The sequence below is a fragment of the Lagopus muta genome, chromosome 24 (genome assembly GCF_023343835.1).
Source record: "Lagopus muta isolate bLagMut1 chromosome 24, bLagMut1 primary, whole genome shotgun sequence".
In the NCBI taxonomy this organism is placed as follows: Eukaryota; Metazoa; Chordata; class Aves; order Galliformes; family Phasianidae; genus Lagopus; species Lagopus muta.
In genome coordinates this window covers 1,479,548-1,499,078 of record NC_064456.1, presented here as the reverse complement: position 1 = coordinate 1,499,078, position 19,531 = coordinate 1,479,548, and the positions used below count along the sequence as shown (strand labels likewise).

The 19,531-nt window shown below is 53.4% G+C and overlaps 1 protein-coding gene across 1 annotated transcript; it reads left to right on the top strand.

Moving 5' to 3' along the window:
• Nucleotides 1-3,233: 3,233 nt before the first annotated feature.
• On the top strand, nt 3,234-14,017 carry LOC125684230 (potassium voltage-gated channel subfamily A member 3-like). The gene is made up of 2 exons (XM_048926228.1): nt 3,234-6,609; nt 12,311-14,017. The coding sequence occupies exon 1, from the start codon at nt 3,388-3,390 to the stop codon at nt 5,128-5,130; it is 1,743 nt and encodes a 580-aa protein (XP_048782185.1). The 5' UTR covers nt 3,234-3,387; the 3' UTR covers nt 5,131-6,609; nt 12,311-14,017.
• Nucleotides 14,018-19,531: the final 5,514 nt, after the last annotated feature.

Sequence of the window (19,531 nt, the reverse complement as noted above, 5' to 3'; positions counted from 1 at the left end):
AAGTTTCAGCTCTGCCCCAGCAGTGGGGAGTGACCCGAATGGCACTCTCAGCCTCTAATGTTGGCAGGGAAATAGGGTTCCTATGGATGTGAGAAGCAAAGGTAGGGCAAGGTGAGCTCGTGGTTCCGGAACGACAGGAGGAGCCACACGAGTGAGTTAATCGTGTCCCCATGGAGCAGCTGGAGCTTTGTGTGTTCCCTGCTGTGAGAGGAGAGACAATACATTTATGGTGCATTAAGGTATTATTGTAACAGCGTTAGCGCTGAAAGGTTTCTGATCCTCAGAAATAAAGAGTAGCAGATTTGTCCCAGATTTATCAATGGAGGCAGGGTTCCCATTCAGACATGAGGGAGGGCAGGGCTCCAACACGTGCGGGCAGCGAGGCTGCAGGATGCGCAGCTCTGAATGGGGCAGGGCAAGCACAAGAGGATGCTTGAGATGGGCAAGGCTTCAAGGCAGGGAACCAAAGCCTGGGAGCAGCAGGGGGTTGGAATGAAGGTTCCATGTATGGGAGGATTCCCCTATGGCTGTGGGAGAGGTGAAGCTGCGTGCCCCCTCTGCTTGTTAATCTGCCCCAGGAAGGCCACTAAAGGAAGAAAGGAGCAGTGCTGGCTCTGCTGCTTTGTGGAAGCTGCAGTTGATGCTGCAGGTCAGCCTGTAGATCATTGCACAGGGGAGTTTCCTAAATGGCTGTTAGGAATTAAATTGAATTTGTCGAGTCCAGATTCAAGATTAGAATTGGACGGATGAGCAGAGAGGATCTCGCAGGGGGAGGAGGTGGAGAGGTGGACATCCTGCATTAAACAGAACAGCCACAGCCTGGAGGAGCACATTTGGTGCTGTGCTTTGCAGGAAAATGCTGGGGGCACTGCAGAGGTGTCCCTTCCCATGGGCTCCTATCAGCACTGGTGTCACTGTTCTCAATCTCCCCCTGTGATCGTGTTCATGCCTGCTGATTCGGGGCACAACCCGGCCTGCTTGACCAGCTGGGGCCGGCAGCAATGGCCCCGCAGCCGCTCTGCCTGCAGCGAGCTGCTGGCCTGGCAGAGCTTAATTAGATTTGATGGGATTAGGTGGAAGCAGCGGAGGGGAAAACAGGGCCAGGAGGCCACGCCGTGCCTGGGGCTGCTGGGCTGGAGCTGCAATCCTTCAGGCTGCTTTCAAGCAGGCGGCAGCTGAGGGGTTAATTCCAGCTGCTGTGCTGAGCTGATGGGGACAGCTCGATCCTGGTTGCAAGGGAAGGGATTTTCCTCAATGCATCCCAAAGGTACGTGGCTCTCTGCAGAGCTGTGCTGATTTGCAGTGGGTTTACCCCCAGACTGAGAGCCCGAGTAAACTGTTGCAATTACGGAAGTTCCGCCTTGTTGCCTCGAGCCTTTTGTCATCAATAAATGTTTACGGTATGAAGCAGCCTTGTTTGTTTGCCTTCGACCAGATGACAGTGATTTGCTGGCAGAAATCCTAGCAGTGGAAAGAGATGAGCCAGACAAGTCCTTAAGTAAATGCTACGCACACGTATGGAGGGAGCAGACGATGGCTGTTGCACGATCACGAAACCTGCAGAGAGCAGAGCTCAGATTTTGGATGTGAACATTGTTTGCAGGAATGTTTTTGCAGCTTATGAGCAACCCTAGGGTGAAAGATGCTTGGTTTTCACTCTGTCCAGGTTGGGATGGGTGGGAGATGCTGTGTGTTGGGTTCTCCTCCTGTTAGCTGCCATAGGAATGATGAACGAGTAAGGCTGGATGCCTGTTGCCCCAATTCCCTCATCCTGGGTGATGTGCAGCCATGAGCAGGACATGAAGCCAAGGATGGAGGAGACCATAAGAACCCAAATCCACACAGGGCAAGGTTCCATGGCCTGCACATGAGTGTCCCCTATTGCTGCTGCAGCAATGAGTGCAGCTGGGGCTGAGGCCACAGCCCAGAGCAGTTCCCAGCTGGACGCCTCCTCCTGAGGCACCTCCACCACTTATTGAAGCAGAAAGTTTGGGGTTATTTTGCACCCTATCAAATCTATCAGCAAGATGAGGAAGGGAAGCTGGGTTTGCTCGGATCTGTTCGCATTTATGCTTTGGGCTCAGCTCCTACAGCAATATTTATTGCTGTTTTCCCCCATGGGTTTGTATATTTTGTACAGCTTGTTTCTAATTTAAAGTATAAATAAGTTTGATCTTTTCATCTGTGGGGTTTTTTTTTTCTCCCTACCTTCTGGAGGCTGTGCTGGTTAAAAATAACAGCAGCAAGGAGCTGCAGCTGGGCTGGTGGTGAGGATTTCACGTTCTCTGCAGTGGGGCTTTTGGGGTGGGATGGGATTGGGATGCCCTTAACACATCCCTGACCCATGTGGTCAGGCTCCTTCCCCAGCCAGGAACCCTCTGAATTCCCAGAGCCTCTCTTGGCACAGGGCTGAGGATAGGAGCGCTCCTGGAGGGCGATCAATGGGGTTTGGGAGCACAGGGACCAGTGGGGGGATTGGCCTCGAGTTACCCCTCTGTGTAAGCCTTGTGGGGATGGAGCGTTTGCCAGCACTGGGATTCTGCAGGAAAGGCTTTCTGCAAGAAAAAAAAATCCCATTTGACCAAAAGTGAACTATTTGTCTGAAAAGATTGATTGAGAAAAGCCTTCCAGCTTCCTTGCAGGAAAGACTGCAACTGCCTTTACGGAGGGCTGAGCCAGCTTCACTTCTGCATTGAGTTTGCTGTGGGGTTGCACACGCACACTCAGACACACACATGAACATGTGCACGCATGCACACACATGCACACACATGCACTCACATGCACTCACATGCACTCACACACGCATGGGCATTCATGCACACACCCATGTGAACATGTATGCACATGTATGCACACAAGCATCCACACATGCACGCCTGCATGCACACATATACACATACATGTGCACAGACGCGGGCACACACACATACACGCAGACACACATGCACACATGCACGCACATAGGCATGCACACCCACCTACATACGTGCACATACACAGGCACACACACGGATACATGCTCACACACACACACGCCCTGCCGTTCAGGACTCCCCCCGCTGCTCCCAGCTCCCAGATCCTCCGGCAGTTCCCCGCCGCAGCCCCACCGCACCCCGGGCACGGTGCGAGCGGCTCCGCGGGGCTCCGGGGGTCCCCGAACCGGGCGGTGCCGGGGGGGGTTCGGGGAGCGGCGGGGCGAGGCGGTGCCAGCGCTGGGGGCGGACTTTTTGAGCGCAGCCCGGCGCCGCTCAGAGCCGCGGCAGCCGAGAGCGGGGCGGCTGCTTCTCCCTCTCCGCCCCGAGGAGGAGGAAGAAGAGGAAGAAGAGGCTCCGACCGCCGCCTCGCCGTTCCTCTCGCCCTTTCCCCCTTCCTCCCCACACCTTTATGGACGAGCGCCGGAGCTTGCTGCACTCTCCGGCCGCCTCCTCCGCCGGCCGGCCCCCCAACAGCAGCCACCACAACCTGGGCTACACCGAACAGCCTCCCCCCGGCGCCCCGCAGCCGCCCCCCGGCCACGAGGAAGAAGAGGGCGAGGAGGCGGAGGAAGGCAGCATGACGGTGGTGGGGGGCGCCGGGGACCCTTTGCCGGAGGAACCGCAGCATCCGCACCCGTTGCTGGGAGGGGAACGCTACGAACACCCCGCGCCGCCCGCCGCCGGCCCCGCAGGGCATCCCGCGGAGGTCAGCGGAGAGCACGAGTGCTGCGAGCGGGTGGTGATCAACATCTCGGGGCTGCGCTTCGAGACTCAGCTGAAAACGTTGGCGCAGTTCCCCGAGACGCTGCTGGGGGACCCCCGTAAAAGGATGCGTTACTTCGACCCCCTGCGCAACGAGTATTTCTTCGACCGGAACCGGCCCAGCTTCGACGCCATCCTCTATTACTACCAGTCGGGCGGGCGCATCCGACGACCCGTCAACGTCCCCATTGATATCTTCTCCGAGGAGATTCGTTTCTACCAGCTGGGGGAGGAGGCCATGGAGAAGTTCCGGGAGGACGAGGGTTTCATTCGGGAGGAGCAGCGGCCGCTCCCCGAGAAGGAGTTCCAGCGCCAGGTCTGGCTGCTCTTTGAGTACCCTGAGAGCTCCGGGCCGGCCCGAGGCATCGCCATCGTCTCCGTCCTGGTCATCCTCATCTCTATTGTCATCTTCTGCCTGGAGACCCTGCCTGAGTTCAGGGATGACCATGACTACGAAGGAACCGGGGGGACATTTGGGACGGGTGGTGGCCCTCTCCCACCCGATGTCTTCACCAATTCCTCATCCTCGGCCGTTTCCATGGTGTCGTCCTTCACCGACCCTTTCTTTGTGGTGGAGACTTTGTGCATCATCTGGTTCTCCTTTGAGCTGCTGGTGCGCTTCTTTGCCTGCCCCAGCAAGGCCACCTTCTCCAAGAACATCATGAACATCATTGACATTGTGGCCATCATTCCTTACTTCATCACGCTGGGCACCGAGCTGGCAGAGAGGCAAGGCAATGGCCAGCAAGCCATGTCCTTGGCCATCCTCCGAGTCATCCGCTTGGTGCGGGTCTTCCGGATCTTCAAGCTGTCCCGGCACTCCAAGGGGCTGCAGATCCTGGGGCAGACCCTCAAGGCCAGCATGCGGGAGCTGGGCTTGCTCATCTTCTTCCTCTTCATCGGCGTCATCCTCTTCTCCAGCGCTGTCTACTTCGCCGAGGCCGATGACCCCAGTTCGGGTTTCAGCAGCATCCCTGACGCCTTCTGGTGGGCCGTGGTGACCATGACCACAGTGGGCTATGGGGACATGCACCCCATCACCATCGGGGGCAAGATCGTGGGCTCTCTGTGTGCCATCGCGGGGGTGCTGACCATCGCCCTGCCCGTGCCCGTCATAGTCTCCAATTTCAACTATTTCTACCACCGGGAAACAGAAGGTGAGGAGCAAGCCCAGTACATGCACGTTGGAAGCTGCCAGCACCTCTCATCTACCGAAGAGATGAGGAAGGCACGCAGCAATTCCACCCTCAGCAAATCCGAGTACATGGTGATAGAGGAGGGGGGAATCAACCACAGTGCATTCAAACAGGCTGCCTTTAAGACAGGCAACTGCACAACCACAAACAATCCCAACTGTGTGAACATCAAAAAGATCTTTACGGATGTTTAATAAACACAGAGCGGCAGTGAAACCCGAGGATGTGGTAAAATAATAATAATAATAATAATAATTAATAACAATAACGATGCAAAAGTGACCGTGTGTACTTGGTGTTGTGTGGAACATGCACCATCGTCCGTCTGTGTGCGCCCTTGGTTTTATACATTTATTTTTGTAGGATTTTTGTTGCTGGTTTTTTTTTTCCTTTCTAAAGATCCGAAAAGGATTTAAAATTCTCCAAAGAAAAGAGGACGGCCGATGGGTCCGGAGAAGGAGAATGAAGACAAATGGCACCGCTGGAGCGGGTGTCTGTTCTGCAACGTGTTGCAGGGCTGCCTTTGTTTCCTGGCTTTTGGGGACGTCTCGCTTTGCTCCTGGTTTGCTCCCCCTTCCCTGCAGGCGGTGCGGAGCCCATTTCCCTTCCATCACATAAGCTCACTTGTTGGATTAGCGGCCCCGGATTGGGTGGGGAGACGAGGAAAACATGTTGCCGAGCTCTGGAAGGGGGCTGGGAGGAAACAAGCCTTTAATTTCGCACGGTCTCCGTTAGCAGGTTGTTAAACGGTGCTTAATGCTGGGAGGCGGTGCGCCCTTAGGGACGCGCCGCGGATCCCCTTTTTTCCCCCGATAGATCGTTTATGACATTCTCATCCGATCACAGACCGAGCGCAATCGGTTCAGACTAAAAACCGACCCCCTTATTTTCTACCCTTAATTCCCTTCCCCTGGAGCTCTGGGCGTGATTTCACCCAGCTCACGATCCGTGGGTCCGTGTGCTGCGGCGGGAGGAGCGGGATGGGGTGGATGCACGAGGGCTGAGCCGCCGAGCTGCAAACAAAGGGATGTTTCCACCTTTTGCACCGCGTCTGGGAGAGATGCAGCTGCTTATGGCGAGGAGATTAAAGTGGTGAGCACGCCTTCCAGCGGAAGTCACTAATTCGGACCGGAGTGATGCAGTTGCTATGGCGACCCTGGTTTCCTGGGAAACCCCAAAAGGTTGTCATGGCATCCCTTCTCCCATCCCCCCCCCTCGGCCCTCACCCTTCCCTCCAAAGCCCTTCCAGATGGTTCCAGCCCCACCATCCCATGGCTCTGCACTGCACTGGGATCCCATCCTGCACCCCCATCCACAGCCCATCCTACAGCCCATCCCTGCACCCCAACACCCGCTCGTAGGCAATAAGCACTCCCCAGGTCCTCCTCTCCCTCTCAAAGGAGTTCAAACCTTGGCAGTGAGATTTGGGAGCCTGCAGACACGAGTGGAGAAAGGACCGCGCTCACCTCACCCCGGAGCAAAACCCCAAATTGTCCTCCAAGGGCAGAAATGAAAGCTCAGCAGGGAAAGCTCGGCAACCTTCGGAAACCAGGGGGACAAATGCAGAGCTAGAAAGAGCAAGATTGCAATGTAAGCCCAAAGCCGCCAGGGAAAATGTGCCTCCTTCATCCTTCCGTGCACATCGGGGGCTGCAGGACATCTGATGGGATCAGGTGAGCTTTGCAAGGGGGGAGAGGTTTTTGTTTGCATCATTGCTTTTCGGAACAAACCTCGTGTTTCCTTCTGCGTGGTGTTGGTTTCCAGCTTCCCCTGCTGCCCTCGTGTGTCTTCGTGCACTTTGGGTGTAATGGGATGGCAGCATCCTAAGGTTCCTCCAGTTCTGTGTGCTTCTCACTTTGCTTTCTGGTGTTGAACACTGAGCTCTGGGTGAGCAATGCTGGGGGAAAGCTGTGCTGCTCTGTGCAGGGATCTGTCCAAAACTGTGCAGAAAGAGAAGAGTTGTGGCAGTGTTTTGGTGCTCTGGGTTGGTCGCAGGTGGGGCTGGTGGGGCCCTGCTCTGTCCCAGTTGGTTTTGGGGTAAGAACAAAGAGGTTTGTCAGGTGGGGAGTGCACAGGAACGCCAGCAAAGACAAAAGACACCTGGAGCCCAACCTGGCTGAGCCATGAGTTTCCTGAGGGGATGGAAAGGAGGATTTTCACCTTGTTGAAACTGGAAATTTTGCTGGGAGTTCCTCCAGACTTTAAGAGCATTTGGGATGGTTTGCGCCACCTCACACTGCCCCTCAGCCCCAGCACCCCAACCAGTGAGTAAAACCCTCAGCACCAACGGGAAACATCTGAGCAGCTTCTTCACTAATGGCATCTGACGGCTTTATTGGAGCTGCAGCAGTTTCCCCAGCAGAGGATCTGCTGTGACCACGGCGAGGGCGATGCTCTGCAGCCACACAGAGCTGACAGCCCTCACCCTGACAGCATCCCAGGGCACGGGGCAGCAGGGAACCCCCAGGCACCTTTGCCAGCAGGCTGAGCTGTCACAGCCAGCTGCGAGCTTTCCCTTCTGATGGCTATCAAAGCTTTTCTGCGTGCCCCGTCCTAAAAGGAGGTTGGAGCTCAGGGCAGTGGGAGCTCTCCCCCCTCCTTGCTGAGTTTCATTGTGATATTTTTGCTGTGGCAGTTGCACGGATAGCACCAGCACGGAAACCGCATGTGTGCCTGGAAACAGCAACACGCAGTTCTCAGTTTCCGTGCCACTTAAATAAGCAGAAACCTCACCGGTCGTTAGTTTGCTTTCCTGGCTGCTCCCTGCCTCATTCAGTGGGGGCAGAACAGCTTCAAACACATTTTACTGTCAGCAAAAAGAGGTTTATCACAGAGGCGCTAAGGAAGCCGGATCATCCGCCGTAGTTTTTCAAGCACTTGAATGGCACTGCTGAAAAACGTCAAAGCGCTGAAGGCACGCACAGAAATGGGAGAGGGAGCAGCAAGCAGCAAAACGGGGATATCCCTGCTGTGCTCTGCCCCATTTCTGTCTGCTCCTTCCCTCGGTGCTGTCAGTCTTGCTGGGTGCCATTCGGTGCGCGCGGTCTGACAGCTCCACCGAGTGCGTCCTGCCAGGAGCTGCAAAGTGCTGCCAGACTGCTCCGTGGCAGCCTGTGGGGATGGAGAGCCCTGTGCTGCCTTGCAGCTTCCATCCGCGTGTGTTCCTTTGCTGCCTTGCAGCGTGCATCCACTTCATGCGCCCTTGCTGCCTCTCTGCATGCATCCGCTGTGTGTTAGTGCTGCTGCAACCGTTGCTCCAGGCACAGCAGAGCACACTGGGCTGTGAAGCTTGCCTCAAAACAGGTGTTACCCTGGGCTGCTGGTGGCATTTAGGGGACCATAGGGTCTCTGCCTCCCTATGGGTGCATCAGCTTTGGTACAGGAACCCCCCTCCCCCCATCCTGGCCTTTCTGCTTGATGCTTTTCTCACTTTTTTCTCCTGCTTATTTACACTTTTGTGGCCTGGAATCCTCCAATAAGGTTCACTGCTTCCCAGCACAGCAGATGCCCTTCAGGTGGATGGGATCTGTCCCACTCCGGGGTCACAGAGCAGGGCTGGGGTGTCCCTTTCCTCCTGCAGGGTTGGATTTCTTTGGGCAATTGTTGCCGTTCTGTCCTTTGACAAAGGGACAAAGGAAGCTGCTGGTTGTTTTTCATCCCCAATTTAGGAACAGTTTAGTGGGGACAAAGGGCAGATCAGCGGCTTCCCCAGCAGAAGGGAAGGAGCCCTCACCCATTGCCAAGGGGTGTCCTGGCAGAGCAGAGCATGGGGTGCTGGTGGTGGTTTGTGTGTGTGGAGGGCATTCGGCATGAAATCTGTTCAATTGTGTAGTTTGGAGCCCTCTTCCTGCCAAGCTTTTAAAATATGCATATCTATGTGCAAGCACAGCCCAGCCCGACGCAAGGCAGTGCCTTTCTCCATATTTGAATGCTTTAACAGGCTGCAAACCTGTGGTGCAAAGCAATAGGGTGCAAGCAATAGGGTGTAGGATCGCACCTGGCAGCTCTCTGCCTTTCAGTCTCATGCACTTTGCATAGGGGAAGGAAAGCTCAGCAATGGCACCCCTGTGCCAAAGGCATGATGTGGGCAACGGGTGCAGGGAAATGGGTGTTTTGAGGACATCGTGGGATGCCATGGGGAGAGCGAATCCTGTGCGTTCCTTCACTGCCACGGAGCTGGTGCTGCCCATCCGCACCTTTCTCTGCTCTGGGTCTTCCCCCAGTTCATGGCTTTGGGCAGCGATGTGCAGCTGGGAACATTTGGGTGTTGTGGATCTGGGGACATCTGTGTGTCTCACAGTGCTGGGAATCCCTCCCCTGATAGTAGGGGGTCAACAGCATTTGGGTGGGCACTGATGGAGGATTTTCTTAGGGTACGGCATGGAGCTGCCCTGCCCTTGCATTGCATGGGGAACGTTTGCTCCTGGGGGGAGCCCAGCAGAGCAGCCCCAGTGAGGGCTCTGCAGCTCGTAGGACAGAGCCCCAGGCACAGCCGAGAGCTTTTTCTCCCAAACTTGGCTTTCTGAGCCGGAAAATGAGTAATGGTGCCTCCGTCAGTGCGATATTCATCCCTCCTGATGGGACGCGTGTTTGCTGCTCTGTGCTGGAAGGCGTCAGGGCTGCTGTGCTCCTGCTGTTTGTCAGCAGCAGAGAGCAAACAGCATTTTTTGCTCATGAGAACCATTCTCCGTGCGGAAGAAGGATGGGAGCGGGGTCCCACGCTGCCCTTTCAGCTGGAGAATTTTTGGCTATTCAAAATAGCCAAAAATGCTCTGAGAAAATCCCCCACGAGCCCCTGCTTGCCTTTCCTCTGTGAACAAGGAGCTGCTTCTTGAGATCCCCACGTTTCAGGGGCCCATCCGTGTCTCATTACTGGCAGAGCGCTGAGGATGCTCTGCAGGAGGACGGGGAAACCTTCACACACGGATGTGCCCACAGGGCACCATCACTTTTCTCCTTCTTATGAAGCAGGACATGCTCCAGTAAATTAAAACCTGTCTCCTATCTCATTCAGCTTGTCACTCTGCTCAAATACTTCCCTCTGGCTGCTCTTCACCTCTGCGCAGAGGGAACCATCTCTGTACACCAAGCCCCCCGGATCAGCGGTGCTGTGTTGGTTCTGCAGTGATTCATTTCCTCACCACTCGTAATTCGGATGCTTTTCTGAAGCTCCGTCACGTCTGTTGCTCTTCCACATTTGTTGCACTTCATTTTTAGCATCCTTACACGTAGTGTGTGGGAAGACTTGGTGCGGATGTGCATGACTGCATCAGCCACTGGCTATCTCTGCTCTTGCTCTCCAGGCAGCAAAGTGCACTCGGAGTTGTGTTGATGCTGACCAGCACCAGCTGTTTGCTCGCCTCTTGCATAGCAGATATGGAAAATCCTTTTGGGTTGTGTCATGGTTTGATCAGTGGTGGCTGGGGTGCAGTGGGGCTCCTGCAGCAGCGCCTTTGCTCTGGGTTTTGCTCTTATGAGAACCCAAAGGCTGCAGTGAAGCATGGAAAAGATGAAAGCACGCATTGCAAAGCATTTTTGTGCCTGCAGAAAGGATGTGTTTTGCTGTTTGCCCCTGTGGTAGCAAAAAAAGGAGCTGAGAGCACTGCGGTGTGGCTGGGGATGCTGTGCAGGTTGCAGTCCACGAAATGGGATTCCCTGTGCTGCAGACATGGGGGATGTGCATCTTTGCACTTGCATTTCCACCCTCATGCCTCATTTCTCCTGAGATCTCTGTGCATTTGTTGCTCCGTTTTCATAACCAAGGTGCTGTGCAGCTCGTTTGCAGGAGTGCATTACAACAGCACACACCTCTGTCAGCCATACCTGGAGCTCAGTAAGAAGAGCTCATCAAGTTAATGCGATAAAACCAATTTCCCCCAGAGCTGCATTGTTTGTCATCAATTATAAGCCGCACTTTCATTCTGTGTTCAAAATCTCAGCCATTCCAACGTATTTTCTGGGATGAGAGGAAGGCGGACAGACCCATCCTTTTTGTTTATCCCTTAAGGATTTGGCTCAGCAGGAGCTGTTTTCCAGTCCCACATTTCCCCCGGGTCCAGGGCTCAAGGAAGATGCGGTGCACGCAGTCTCTCGAGCTGCTCCAACTCCCACCTCTTGGCCCCAAATCCTTTGGCTCCACCAACTGAACAACCTCTGATTTCTGTAGCTTCTGCTTCACATCCTCTGCTTCTGTTGGAGGGGGGGGAGGATTTCATCATTCTTGTGTGCTGGGAATACATCTGCATCCCTTCAGGAGCCGGAGCAGCAACATCTCCTACATGCTTCTGACCTCACTCCCACTACTGTTCTGGCTGAATTCAGTGGAATAATGACATCATTAGATTGAGGGTTTGGAGGTTCTGTCTATGAGGACAGGGATACGTCCTGGGGAGGCATTGGGGTACCCAGAAGAGCTGGGAAACCTGAGCTGTGTCTGCATTTCTGCCCATTGCTCTGCATCCGTTAAGCCCATGCTGTGCTGAGGTTCCCATCCGGGTGTATGGGATGGCTCCAGGCTCAGCCATTTGGATAAAACAGGCTCATGTGGGGAAAATTGGCTTATTGTAGGGTAGGGCTTCATGGCCAGGCTGGGAGAAGTGGATCCAGGTTCGTTAGTACTTAGTTTGTTAACACAGATCCTTCCCGCTAACAAAGCACCCAGCTCTCATCACCCGATCTGGTGGCAGCGCTCATTAGCACTCATCAGGCTGGTTTTAATATAGTTAACGAACCTCTCCATCAGAAGCATTACTAATTCTCAAACATCAGCACCAAGATCCAGCGCTTGGGATCCATTCAGCGCTCAGTGCCACGTCCCCCCAGCTCAGGGCTGAGCCCCACTGGGGGTGGGCAGAGCAGCGCTCCATTTCCCAGCTGTGGGATGGAGGGAGGTGTTCATTCTTGGGGGGAAATGGGAGTGATGGAGGGGGTGGGACAGAGGGTGAATCTCAGGCTGGGTCTCAGCAATCAGCCCCTGCTCTCAGCTATCAGCTCAGCCAGTTGCTTAATACCATATCAGGTCTTCAGGAGCTCAGCTTGATTAAGAGAAAAATGTGATGAGGAAGACTCACTTCGTGGTAATTATTTTGGATTGGATTTGCAACTTGCCGTTAACGTGAGCGAATAGTTAAGAGCCAGAATGCGCTTAATGAATCTTTTCCTAGCTTTAGCTCTCTTTCAGCTGCGTTGCATTCAGTCCGTTAAACGATTTTAATTAGCAAAATTTTGCTTTTCATTTCTGGGGAACGGGGATTGAAGTCGTCCGAGGGGACCAATGTGTGCCATCCACCCCGCTCTGCGCTGAAACCACAACGACGTGCTGCTCCTTTTCAAAGCCAGGCTGTGCACCAACGCTGCTTTTTCTTTGCCCAACAGAGAGCAGAAAAGCTTCAGTGTGAGAGCTTCAGGACCGTGCCTGGGGATGAGACACCTCTGCAGGAGATGGCGCTCACTGATGGATGGAGCTCCCTGCCCCGACCTGCTCCTCACCTCGACTCACAAGTGCATTATGGATGGGAGATTCTTCATGCAATGTGATGAGACGGCGCCAAGCCAGGAAAGAGAAAAACAAAAACAAAGAAAGACGGTGGTGGAAATGGGTTGGATGTTATTGCAGGGTTTGGGATTTTGTGTTTGGTTTTGTTTTTTTTTTTTTTTCTTTCTTGTTATAAAAAAAAAGAAGAACAAAAAACTCTTGGAAGGTTGAGCAATCGGAAGGGAAATGCTGAGCAGAGCCGCCGGTGGGCTGTGCAAGTGTTCTGCTTGGGGTGGGAGCAAAATGGGGCACGTGGGTTGCTCTCTGTGCTCCCAGTGACACGGGCTGGTTTTGGCCATAGGAAGTGAACAAGCTCTGTTCTATTTTTTCTGGCTTTCCTGTATGTGCTCCTTATAAATAGGTTCGTGCTGCACCAAAGGCATCCCTCCCTGCCTCCTGCGATGGGAGCCGTGTCCTCCCACCAGGCTGCAGCTCCCCAGCACTGCAATGAATGCCAAAAGCTGTCCAGTGTCTGGGGGCGAGGGCTGAGCTCATTTCCATCCCTGTGAGCCCCAAATAACCCAGCGGTGCTCTCTTTCCATTGTGATGGATGGGAGGGCCCTGCGTCACATCCAGCCCTGCAAAACAGCTGTGAAACGATGGGTTTGCAGCCGTCCTGCAGCACCTAGCCTGGTCCTGAGGGTGCAAAAGGGATCAAACGAACAAATCTGCAGTGATCCCATAGGGGAGAGCAGCCTGTGGGGGGGGTGGGGGCTGCAGACAGCCCAGCACCCCATGAAATGGGACCCTGTGGGCAGGAGGAGAGCTGATTTCCTCTCGGGAAGCCCTGGTCCCAGAGGTGTTGAATTTAGTTTCTTTTGGAACATTAAACAGTAGCCCTTAAAAGTGGGGATGGAATGTATCAGTACAGAAGTTATTTTTTCTTTCTCACTGGTGTGTTACCCAGAGGTTTTTTTACGAGCTGTGTGTGCGCCGTGGTTGTGCCTCGTCCGTTTTCAATGAGCTCTGTGTTAAAGCATCTCTCTGCTTGGGGTTGGATGGGATGGGAAGAGCAGAGCCCTCCTGCTGGGCTTTGAAGCAGTGACGCCCCAATGGGTGCCAGCAGCTCTGCTCCCCACACCTCACCTTCCCCACGGACGCCCTGAGTGTCCCCATCCACTGCAGGCAGTTGGACCAGATGGCCTTTAAGGCTCCCTTCCAACTCAATTCCGTGACTCTGTGACATCTCCAAATCTGGAAATCACCAAATTTCAACCCGTGCTCAGTGTTGTACGTATCAGCTCCGGCAACAAAACTGCCCTTCAGCCCACGTGTTCTCCATGCTGTTGGATTTCTTTTGCTTGATTGCTGACCTGGCTAATTGTTAATGTGCTTTCTCCAAATAAGCGAGAGTTTGATAGTCTTTAATTGTTGGTCCGGTGTATTGTCTGCATTGTCATGACTCCAAAGATAACCCTGTGTGTTCTATAGACAACCACCATAGCAGGACAGCCATGCAGAAATGTCATTTTGAAGGCAGAGCCAGATTTGGCAAGGGAAGAGAAATTAAAAATGTATTTAAAAAAAAAAAAAGGGAGAGATTTAATGATGGCTGACAGCAAGAGAAGGCCCCCCAAAAAATAGCATGTATTTATTCCCATAATCATCCGACTGCAGGCTGCTCATCTTTATTCATAGCCCTTCAAAGCCATGCTCGTGCGGCGCTTGAGACGCCAAACACGTCTGAGCTCCTCCTGCTGTCTGCAGCCCTTCTCTCTCCCCGTGTCAGTGTGCTCGATGGCAAGGGAGCTTTGCCACAGGCCCCCTCCTGGTGGATTTGTAGGGCAGGGCCCCAGGGTGCTGTAGGCACTGGGGTGACGTTCATGGATAACAGCTGGAAGAGGCACAGATGTTATCCAAAAGGTGTTTAAGTGCTGCTGTGGCCACTGAATTCTTCTACAATTGAAGAACAGGGTCTTTCTCCTCTGTACAGCCTTGGAAGTCTGCATGGCTCCTCCTCTTGCTTCTCCTGTTGCACTGCTCTGTAATGCAGTGCCTTTGCTCACCTCTGACACGGGGAAATCACCCTGCGTTGATTTCTTTCTCTTTTCAAGCATGACATCATCAGTGCATCTTCCAAAGGAATGGGCTGAGATCTGCTGTCCTTCTCTGCTGTTTTCCAGATCTTTGTCTCTGATGACAGCAAGGCCAGGCCAGCAGCAGAGCCATTTCAGAGAATGTTTGGGGGCAGGACGACTTTCCTGGCTCTAGAAAAGCCGTTGACACATCTGAGCCTTTGTGCTATTAAGAAGAGAAGTAGCAATGGCGTGGAGTTGTGGCCCAGTACCTGAAATGGGGCAGTTTTAGTCAAAATGGTGTTTGCTACCATCCACCTGCCACTGGTGTATGAGAAATGGGATTTAGTCATTCGTTTGGGTGCCAACAGAGTGATGTCTGAAAGTCGCACCCGACCTGGTGTGTAGGGAGGAGAGCTGTTGTTGTAGAGGGAGGAGTGTTCCCATGGCCAAACTGAGCTCCTCCCATGGAGAATAGGCTCTTCCTATAGGACCTGAGGTCCCAAAGCTTTGCAAGAGGGGAACCTGACCAAGCACCCACCTCTCACGCAGGAGGTCTTGATTTCTTCATTCCCCATCATTTACTATGCAATTCGTTTCCATGATTCCTTCCTGGCTGGGTATAACGTTGACGTTGCTTTCCATGTCATCAGGCAGCGCTTTGGCTGGTGATGAGGAGTCCTTAGGACTATCTCAGCATCAACACACATGGAGATATTCCAGCAGTGACATCCTGCCTCCTGAAACCCAACACACCCCCCTGACAACCCAGTGGCTTTCTCTGCACGAAGGCCAAACCCAGAGCAGCCAGGCTTTGCAGAAACGACACCATTTGTGGCTGGAGATGCAAAGCTCAGCCTCGTTGCTCTGCTTTCCTTTTCGTTTTGGTTTGCCCAGTGAGCTGTGTGGCCCACGTTTCAATTTATTCCATCGGTGCTGATCTGATGCTCAAACAAACATCCTGTTGTCCTGGAGACCCCACTGTGCTGTGGGCTGCATATTCAGCTCCACACAGGTGGGTTTCTGGGTTTTTATTTTCTGGTCGTGTGGATTTTTTTTACCTGATGTCAAACTTATTTTTTTTAATGGTTTTTTTTGTTTTGTTTTGTTTTTTTTCATTAGGACTCAAAACTGTTCTTTCATACGCAAAGTTCAATAAAACGGCTGAAACACATCTCTGGTGGTGCCACAGTGATGGGGATGGGTGGTGAGATGGGAGAGGAGGGATGCTGGGGGCCCAAGGATGTAACAGGGATGGGGTATGAGATACCTCTGGCACAGGTTGCCCAAGGAGGCTGTGGATGCCCCATCCCTGCAGGCATTCAAGGCCAGGCTGGATGTGGCTCTGGGCAGCCTGGGCTGCTGGTTGGTGACCCTGCACACAGCAGGGGGTTGGAACTGGATGAATGTTGTGAGCCTTTGCAACCCAGGCCATCCTATGATTCTACGAACTCACTGCTCATTTTTCTGTGTGAAAGAACGTGGAATGTGATGCATTTCTCAGGAACAAAACTGAGCAGCAAAATCATGGGGTAAAATTTGCACATTTCCATCCACCCCACCAACCTGGAGAGCTGCACTCGCTTTTTAGACCAAAGTCGCTCTGAGCAAAGCCTAGAAATTCTCACTGTGAGCGTCACAAGAAGGGATGTCACCAGTGATACTTTGGCAAAGCCAATGTAAGTGGAGGCACTGAACCATTCATCCTCATTGCAGGCGGAGAGCTTGAGAAACGAGGCTTGAAGTTCATCTGAAAACCTTGCCCTTGGCTTTGTACCACATCTTTGGGCTTCACCCAAAAGCAAGCTTGGCCAAATAATCTCAGAGCTTTTTTAGGTTATGGCTTGTCTAAAAAATATTGAAGAGTGAGAGAGAATGGAAAAATAAATGACGACTGTACAAGCTGCATTTAATCTGCAGCAGCTGGGACCGGTCTGCACTTGGGCAGCCTGAGAGCAATTGGAGAGCAGTGCAGACCTGCAGGATTTCCTGGTTTCTTTTGCTTTTCAATCACCTGCACATTCCTGCTCTGGGGAACACAGCTGGGGGCCATAAAGTGAGCAGAGCCGTGGTGCGGCTGAAACCCAGAGTTTAAGATGGGTGATGTAAGCCAAGGCAATGTGGGGAAGGCTGGGTTTGGCGCAGCATCTGTTGCCGGAGGGGCACCCATTGCTGGGGTGGCTCACATTGCATTGCAAAAGTGCTGTTCTATTGCATCCCATGACCCAACGGCCCCTGCAAGTGAGGTATTGTTTTACTGCACCGCAGACCGAGCTCTTGAGCTGGGTGGATTTGCAAATCCTATTCCTGAGAATGCATCCCCAAGCCCTGTGCAAGACTCTGAGGGCCGAGGCTGGCAGCAGAGCAGTGGCCCATGCCTGCTCCTGGTAGGCTCAGACTGGGAATTTAGCAATGACGGAGAAACTTGAAGCCTTGAGTTCTACAAATCATCTGCTCTGACCCCACTGGCCTCTCTGTGTGCACAGAGCAGCACAGGGCTCTCCTTGGGGGCCTGAGCTCTGCCCCTGCCTCTGATGTCTGCATTTGGGCAGGTTCCTGGGAAAGCAGCATTCAGCTTCTTGCTTTTGTGCTGTTTTGGCTTTTTTCTCTCTCTCGGTTTGCTGCCAGCACCGAGGCTGCTGGTGCACAGTGGGGGATGAGCGGAGCTGGTGAGCAAAATCCCTTTGCACCATCTTCAGTGTCTCTGTTTCCTAATTGTCTCCCAGTGGCTGCTCAGGGAGCAAACCAGATCCTGGCCAGAGCCAGCAGCAGGAGGAGATCCCACATGGGATGCTCAGAGCTCCGGTGGCCGGTTTGGTGGCCCTGGCTGCCCTGACCTCGTTTTGTTCCTTTCTGCATTGGTTCCCCTGAGGGCTGCAGTGCTCCCAGCTGTCAGTTTCGGTTGCTGTGTGGTTAACTGGTCTGGTACTTCAGCAACCTTGAAAAACAGGATGTCTCGAAGGCTGAGATGCAGAAGGTGGCACGGATGGCATCAGCCCAAACAGGCTTTCGCATGAAAAGCAGTACAAGATCCCTGATGGGCAGGGGGTGATGTGCTCACACCAAACCCACGACAGGACTCAGACCCATGGGTCCCTCCTGCTCTTCCTCTCCAGCCTTCCCATCTGTGACTTCTCCAGAATGCTGCAGACTTCCATAGGGAATTTCCCCTCTCCCCAAACCACCCCTTCCTAAGGAGACCTCAGATTTAACGCATCAATTCTCATCTTTCAAACAGATGCTGGGAACTGGAAGGATTCTCTTCCACATGGTGAGATGGGGTTTCCTCCTGCCAGAAGCACTGCCCATACCCATGGGATTGCTAAGGTTATCATTTACTAAACACCACCTGGCCCTGTTATTCGATTGACTCTTGGATTCAATTGACTCTTGGATTCCTTCTGCTCGTGCTTCAGCTCAGAGCGATGGGGACTGCAGATGTTCCTGGGGTCTTTCTGCAGAACAAAAGCTTTCCTTCTTTTTCCTCACACTCCCCAAAGGAATTAAGCACAAATGAAGGGAGGTGCCATGATTTGGACCACGGTTCTGAACAGCTCCTACTCCAGCCATGCAGCCTTCATGGGAGCTTGGGGATAGCCTGGGTGGGTTCTGCTCATTCAGGAAAGCTTGTGCTGAGAGCAGAGGGTGGGGAGGGGGAGCAGGGGATGCCAAGGCTAAAAATAGCAGCTTTCTAAAGAAGCAGATGAAAACCTCTTTGAAGAAATGAGAGGAGAGGGGGAGGGTTACCATAGAAACAGGGAAGTCTGTCTCGTCCCAAAAGAGGGGGTGGGAGAGGAAGAAATAGTAAATACAGCAATGAGGTGACAGAGAGGATGCTGCAGGGCAGCAGGCAGAGCTCTGCCACCACCCACTGTGGGCATGGCACCTCGTGTCCTGCCCAGCATCATTGCCTGTCACCTCCCCACGCCACCAGGACCTGGACCAGGGATGATCTTGCAAGGTCACAGTGATGGAGAACCCCCTTGGGAAGTGATAACACAATGAATTCCTACCTCATCCCACAGCGTCTTGTAGGAATTTTCCACCCTAGCAAAGCCATCTCCAGGAGGGACTTTGTAGTGATGGAGCTACACTGGTGGCATTGGCCTGGCTGGAAGATGAAGGAACCAAAGTGGAAGGCGCTCCTCAGCTCAGCAGCCCCAGCCTGCATCTCTCCCTGCAGCATTCATGTGTGGGAGGACAAGAGGATGGAAATGGTCCCTGCAGAGCCCTTTTCCTCCTGCCTTGTTTTTTCCTTCCCATGGAGCATTGTTTGTGGCTGTGCCGGTAGAAAACATCACCACTGGGTCTCCAAGCACCCACCATACAGCAGGGACAGATAGACAGGGAAGTACACAGATGTTATACAGCACTTGTGGATGGGATGGGATGAGGAAAGAAGAAGAATGGAATGGAATGGAATGGAATGGAATGGAATGGAATGGAATGGAATGGAATGGAATGGAATGGAATGGAATGGAATGGAATGGAATGGAATGTTCCAAGTTAGAAGAGACCACAAAGAACATAGAGTCCAGGAGATGAGATCCTGAGGTGTCCGCCCACTGCCCCAAGGCAGAGGCAACCTGCCTGCAGGTTTTTGCTATCTCCACTGCAGGCATCTCCCATCTCCCCTTACTGTTCTCATCCCTAAGCTCAGAAGTTTTCAACGTTAGTTCTATGCCCCTGCTGTTTTGGTGAGCATCGCCCTTCCTAGAGCTGGAGGAGAAGCGATGCTCCATTGAGCACATGGGAAAGGTCTGGTTCAGACCCGAGGAAACCAAATCATTGGAGGAAAATGAAGCATGTGGGAAAGCTCATCACTTCTCTTGCATCTCCCCTGGAGTCACACGGGGAGCTCTGGTGCTCAGCAAATCCAGCTTTCCATCGGCATCGCAGAAAAGCACTTTTGGAGCCCTGCAGCAGCTCAGTCTCGTGTTTGGAAGGACTTAAGGATGCAGGGACGCAGCTGTGTCCCCTCTGCCAGCTCAGGGGGATGCAGTGGCTCAGCTGATGGCTTGGTAAGGGCCCAGACCTGGGGAGGGA

Bases quoted from the DNA above. Each gene is read 5' to 3' on its own strand.
- LOC125684230 (XM_048926228.1), top strand. From the start codon at position 3,388: ATGGACGAGCGCCGGAGCTTGCTGCACTCTCCGGCCGCCTCCTCCGCC.